This window comes from Chanos chanos, chromosome 3 (assembly GCF_902362185.1).
Source record: "Chanos chanos chromosome 3, fChaCha1.1, whole genome shotgun sequence".
NCBI lineage: Eukaryota > Metazoa > Chordata > Actinopteri > Gonorynchiformes > Chanidae > Chanos > Chanos chanos.
This window is the reverse complement of record NC_044497.1, coordinates 6,665,001-6,671,088: the sequence shown is the minus strand read 5'-3', so window position 1 is coordinate 6,671,088 and position 6,088 is coordinate 6,665,001. Positions and strand designations below refer to the sequence as shown.

The window sequence follows — 6,088 nt, the reverse complement described above, 5'->3', positions numbered from 1 at the left end:
TCCGCAAGAAACTGAAAACCCACCTCTTCAGAACCCACCTATCCCCCTAAGCCTAACCCCCCTTCCTTTAAAAAAAAAAAAACCCTTGTCTTGTATCTATGTTTGTCTAAGAATTCCAGGGCGCAATACGAAGGAGTAAATTGATGCTCAGTCTTTTTAGCGATGTATGCTTATGAGGTATTAGGAATCCGACTGATGCACTGATTGTAAGTCGCTTTGGCTAAAAGCGTCTGCTAAATGCTAAATTGTAAATAAATAAGACTTCATCCAGACCAAATACTGCCACCCCGACAAAATTTTGAAAACATTATACAGATACCGACGGGTCAGAGGTGCATTGTGGGCAGTGTAGTTTTGAGGCTGTTGGTATGCAAGAGGTAAAAGAATGCACCTCATTTCTCTAGGCTCATTTCTCTGCGTGGTACCTTATGGCGGGAGACCCAGGAACAGTCATCTGACCAGGTCTCAAAGGCAGTGTCTCTCAGGAGGGGAAGCTTGTGATGGCAATCTCAGAGTAAACAGAAAACAAAAACATTTCTGTGCAGTTCTGTGACTGTAGTTCTGTGACTGTAGTGTTCAGGGTTATTTAATGCTCTTATAAATAACCACCACTGACTGGTCCAGAGTCATTTAGTGTTCTTTAAGAATACTATTGTTGATGGGTCCATGGTAATTTGGTGTTATTTTAGAATACTGCTGCTCATTGGTCCAGAGTCATTTAGTGTTCTATTAGAATGCTGCTCCTGATTGGTTCAAAGTCATTTAGTGTTCTGACAGAATGCTGCTGCTGATTGGTCCAGAGTCATGTGGCATCCATAAACAATAAAGCTGCTGATTATTTTCAACCTCTGAAATGTTTGCTGAGTGTGAGCATAGTGATTGGATGGTATCATTTGGTATGGATATGGCAGGTCAAAGGTCACGCGACTTCAGCAGGTTGAGAGGTCAGGGGTCACCTGGGGTTGTGCGGCAGGAGGGCGGGGCTTCGCAGGCTAAAGTTGTCACCGCTGGACGAGTGACGGGAGGGAGCTTTGCCACACACCAGAGAAGGCTCCGCCTCTTTTATCTCCATGGCGCGTTTATAGAGTTCAGCCGCCTTCTCAAAATCCCCCTCCTCATAACTGAGAGGAGAGGAGAGGAGAGGAGAGGAGAGAGGAGAGGAGAGAGGAGGGGAGAGGAGAGACGAGAAGAGAGGAGACGAGAACAGAGGAGAGGAGAGGAGAGGAGAGGAGAAGAGAGGAGAGGAGAGGAGAAGAGAGGAGAGAGGAGAGGAGAGGAAAGGAAAGGATTGTTGTGAAATTTAAGCGAGAGAATCACAGTGTCTTTAGAGCAGACATTCTATAAGGTGCATACTGAAATTAACAATAATTTAATTATTACCATTTAATGATCAGTTAATTACCAATAACCATATATAAAAATTAGTACGTGCTTTTGAGCTGGGTCACGGATTTTACACGGACCAGGGACCATAATGGAGAGGAACTGACCTGAGAACAGCCAGGTTTTTCAGAGTCTCTCCAACACGTGGGTGCAGCCGGCCCAGGCTCTCCTCATATACCTTCAGAGCCTGTTCATACAGCGGTAGAGCTTCACTGTGCTGCTTCTGTAACACACACACGCACACACACACACACACACACACACAGACACATACGCACACAGACACAGAGGCACACATACACAGACACACATGGACACACACACGGACACACACACAGACACACACACGGACACATACACGGACACACACACACACACACACACACACACACACGGACACATATGCACACACGCACATGTTAGGTTTCTGTGCTCATATGACTCAGTCAGGACTGCATAGTGAGAGTTAAGCAGTGTGTAGTCTCTCACCAGCTGGCAGTAGAGCACAGCCAAGTTGACCAGAGCTGTGGCCACACTGGGGTGTTTAGGACCAAAACTCTTCTCTCTGATCTCTAGAGCCAGCTCATACAGAGGTACTGCCTTCTCCAGTTTACCCTACGACAGCAACACACACACACACACACGCACGCACATACACACACACGCATGCATACACACACACGCACGCACACACACACACGCATATACACACACACACACAGAATTTTAACATTCTATTCACAGTGCACTGGCATGAGTGTAATTCCATATCACACAAACGTACAAAACACCATCTCTCTCTCTCTCTCTCACCCTGCGTTTGTAGAGGATGGCAAGATGTTTGAGGGTGTAAGCGAGGGAGGGGTGGTCTGGAGCGAGGGCTCGTTTGCGGATATCCAGCGCTCTCTCGTAAAGCTGCTCTGCGCTCTCGTACTCTCTCCTCTCACAGTGCAGGGCGGCCAGGTTATTGAGCGACTGAGCGCAGTCAGGGTGGTCAGGGCCCAACACACGCTCGCGCATCTCCAGAGAACGCGTCAGGAACACCTTCGCTGCACTGAACACACACCAAACACCACAGCACAGACATAGAGTATCTCTGTGAGGATAACTAAGCCCGTGTTGGTATGACAGAACTAAAGTAAAATGGAAAAGTGAATTATATCACAGGTCTAGACTGACAGATTTGAATGATGCTGCTTGAATGTGTGTGTGGTAACAGACTCACTCCAGGTTGGTCTGGAGGTTGTTGTCGAGGAGATGAATGTGTGTGTGGTAACAGACTCACTCCAGGTTGGTCTGGAGGTTGTTGTCGAGGAGATGAATGTGTGTGTGGTAACAGACTCACTCCAGGTTGGTCTGGAGGTTGTTGTAGAACAGATGAATATGTGTGTGGTAACAGACTCACTCCAGGTTGGTCTGGAGGTTGTTGTAGAACAGATGAATATGTGTGTGGTAACAGACTCACTCCAGGTTGGTCTGGAGGTTGTTGTAGAACAGATGGATGTGTGTGTGGTAACAGACTCACTCCAGGTTGGTCTGGAGGTTGTTGTCGAGGAGATGAATATGTGTGTGGTAACAGACTCACTCCAGGTTGGTCTGGAGGTTGTTGTCGAGGAGATGAATGTGTGTGTGGTAACAGACTCACTCCAGGTTGGTCTGGAGGTTGTTGTAGAACAGATGAATATGTGTGTGGTAACAGACTCACTCCAGGTTGTTCTGGAGGTTGTTGTAGAACAGATGAATGTGTGTGTGGTAACAGACTCACTCCAGGTTGGTCTGGAGGTTGTTGTCAAGGAGATGAATGTGTGTGTGGTAACAGACTCACTCCAGGTTGGTCTGGAGGTTGTTGTCGAGGAGATGAATGTGTGTGTGGTAACAGACTCACTCCAGGTTGGTCTGGAGGTTGTTGTCGAGGAGATGAATGTGTGTGTGGTAACAGACTCACTCCAGGTTGTTCTGGAGGTTGTTGTCGAGGAGATGAATGTGTGTGTGGTAACAGACTCACTCCAGGTTGTTCTGGAGGTAGTACAGAACTCCCAGCTCGTTGAGAGTCTTGGCGCAGTCGGCCGAGTCTTTTCCCAGAGTCAGCTCCTCCAGCTGCAGAGCCCGCCGACGCAGCAGTGTGAAACCGTACTACACAGAGCACACACACACACACACACGCACACACACACACACACACACACACAGACCACACACACACACACACACACACACACACACACACACACACACAGTTATGAAAAAAGAACAAGTAGACGTGACACTATGTTTCAGTAAAAACTCCACACACACACACACACACACGCAGTTATGAAAAAAGAACAAGTAGACGTGACACTATGTTTCAGAAAAAACTCCACACACACACGCAGCTATGAAAAAAGAACAAGTAGACGTGACACTATGTTTCAGTAAAAACTCCACACACACACACACACACACACAGATTATGCCAGCCTCCGTTACCATATGTCCTTTCTGGCGGGCGGTTTTCTGTCGAATCTTCACCGACCTCTTCCTCAGCTTCTCTGCCTGCTCATACCTGACAACACAATTAAGAGCATTATGTATTTACATTATCATGTATTTACATTATTATGTATCTTATCACGTGGCCATATTTACCCACATCATCATTCTACAGACACGGTTGAGTCAGAGAGATATACGTATGTGTTATTCATTAGTAAGGTGGTTGGGGGAAAAGAGAGGTACTTGTTTTGTTTCTGGTAGAGAAGAGACAGTGAGTCGAGTTCTCGTGCGACAGAGGCGTGCTCAGGACCGTAAGCGTTTTCACTGATCTCCAGAGCCTGTTTGTAGAGCTGCTCGGCGTTTCCGAACTTCCTCCAGTGAACGTACACTCCAGCCAACTGGTGAAGAGACTGGGCCACACTGGGATGGTCTGGATCCAGAGCAGTCTCTCTGATCTCCAAAGAACGTTGTAAAGGAGCTACTGCCTGGACACACACACACACACATCATCATCATCATCATCATCATCATCATCATCATCATCATCATCATTACAGGTACGGTGAAATAATTTACTGTAATGTCTGTGTGTGTGTGTGTGTGCGCGCGTGTGTATCTGTAGTGTGTGTGTGTGCGTGTAGATGTGTGTGTGTGTGTTGTATTTGTGTGAGGTGTGGGGTTTGCACATGCATGAGTGTGTGTGTGTACGTGTGTGTGTGCGTGCGTGTGTGTGCGTGCGTGTGTGTGTGTGAAGTTGCTGTGTGTGTACCTGGCTGAGCAGGCCCAGGTCTTTGAGAAAGCGACCCAGTGTCTCATAGAGGTTGGCCAGTCGACTCATGCTCTCCTCTCCTTCACAGCTTCTCTCAAACTCCTTCAGTGAGTCAAAGTACTCTGTCGCCATGGATACCTTATCCTTCCCCACAAACTGCCAATACGCCAGCAGTTCTGAGAAATGCCCCCTGACAATACACACACACACACACGCACGCACGCACACACACGCACACATATCAGCATCAGCGTCCACACAGCTTAGCTGCGCCCAGGTGTTCACATTATGGCAAATATGAAATGAGACTGTACCTCTTATACAGATTCTGAGAGACAAACAGGTTTAGCAGACAAAGCTGGAGTTTACACCTGTCCTCTTGCTGTTGCAGTAACCAAGGCAACTCGTCCGCCACGCGCCACGTCACACGGTCTTGACTGTGTACACAGAAAAAAAAAAACACAACGTGAAAAAAAAAAAAAAAACACTCCCTATCCACTGTGTGGAGTGTTAAACATTAGACATCCAGATGTGGTGCACAGACAGGTTCCGGTCTGGAGGAGTCAGCGTGCAGTAGTCAGTGCGGAGGAGTCAATGTGCAGGAGCCAGTCTAGAGGAGTCAATGTGGAGGAGTCAGTGTGCAGGAATCAGTCTAGAGAAGTCAGTGTGGAGGAGGCAGTGCGGAGGAGTCACTGCGGAGGAATCAGCGTGCAGGAGCCAGTCTAGAGGAGTCAGTGTGGAGGAATCAGTGTGCAGGAGTCAGTCTAGAGGAGTCAGTATGGAGGAGTCAGTATGGAGGAGTCAGTGTGGAGGAGTCAGTACGGATGAGTCAGTATGGAGGAGTCAGTACGGAGTCAGTGCAGTGGAGTCAGTGCGGAGGAGTCAATCTAGAGGAGTCAGAGTGGAGGAATCAGTGTGCAGGAGCCAGTCTAGAGGAGTCCGTGTGGAGGAATCAGTGTGCAGGAGCCAGTCTAGAGGAGTCCGTGTGGAGGAATCATTGTGCAGGAGTCAGTCTAGAGGAGTCAGTGTGGAGGAGGCAGTGCAGAGGAGTCACTGCGGAGGAATCAACGTGCAGGAGCCAGTCTAGAGGAGTCAGTATGGAGGAGTCAGTATGGAGGAGTCAGTGTGGAAGAGTCAGTATGGAGTCAGTGCAGTGGAGTCAGTGCGAAGGAGTCAGCATGCAGGAGTCAATCGAGAGGAGTCAGAGTGGAGGAGTCAGTGTGGAAGAGTCAGTGTGGAAGAGTCAGTGTGGAAGAGTCAGTGTGCAGGAGTCAATCTAGGGGAGTCAGTGTGGAGGAGTCAGTACGGAGTCAGTGCAGTGGAGTCAGTGCGGAGGAGTCAGTGTGCAGGAGTCAATCTAGATGAGTCAGTGTGGAGGAGTCAGTGTGCAGGAGTCAGTGCGGTGGAATAAGTGCAGAGGAGAATGGGGCAGTAGGGTCTTACCTGAGCTGTCTGCTAAAA

At 48.4% G+C, this 6,088-nt stretch overlaps 1 protein-coding gene across 1 annotated transcript in view; it reads right to left on the bottom strand.

Annotated features, from left to right (window-relative positions):
- Nucleotides 1–853: 853 nt before the first annotated feature.
- Nucleotides 854–6,088, bottom strand: part of nphp3 (nephronophthisis 3) — a 19,152-nt gene continuing 13,917 nt past the window's right edge. The window contains exons 19-28 of the mRNA XM_030769266.1: nucleotides 6,071–6,088; nucleotides 4,942–5,064; nucleotides 4,628–4,817; nucleotides 4,102–4,343; nucleotides 3,853–3,928; nucleotides 3,389–3,516; nucleotides 2,197–2,437; nucleotides 1,873–1,998; nucleotides 1,491–1,606; nucleotides 854–1,121 (exon numbers count right to left, since the gene is read on the bottom strand). The exon at nucleotides 6,071–6,088 is cut by the window's right edge and continues 77 nt beyond it. Of these exons, the coding sequence (XP_030625126.1) occupies nucleotides 953–1,121; nucleotides 1,491–1,606; nucleotides 1,873–1,998; nucleotides 2,197–2,437; nucleotides 3,389–3,516; nucleotides 3,853–3,928; nucleotides 4,102–4,343; nucleotides 4,628–4,817; nucleotides 4,942–5,064; nucleotides 6,071–6,088 (1,429 nt within the window). The 3' untranslated portion in view covers nucleotides 854–952. The remainder of the gene's footprint in view (nucleotides 1,122–1,490; nucleotides 1,607–1,872; nucleotides 1,999–2,196; nucleotides 2,438–3,388; nucleotides 3,517–3,852; nucleotides 3,929–4,101; nucleotides 4,344–4,627; nucleotides 4,818–4,941; nucleotides 5,065–6,070) is intronic.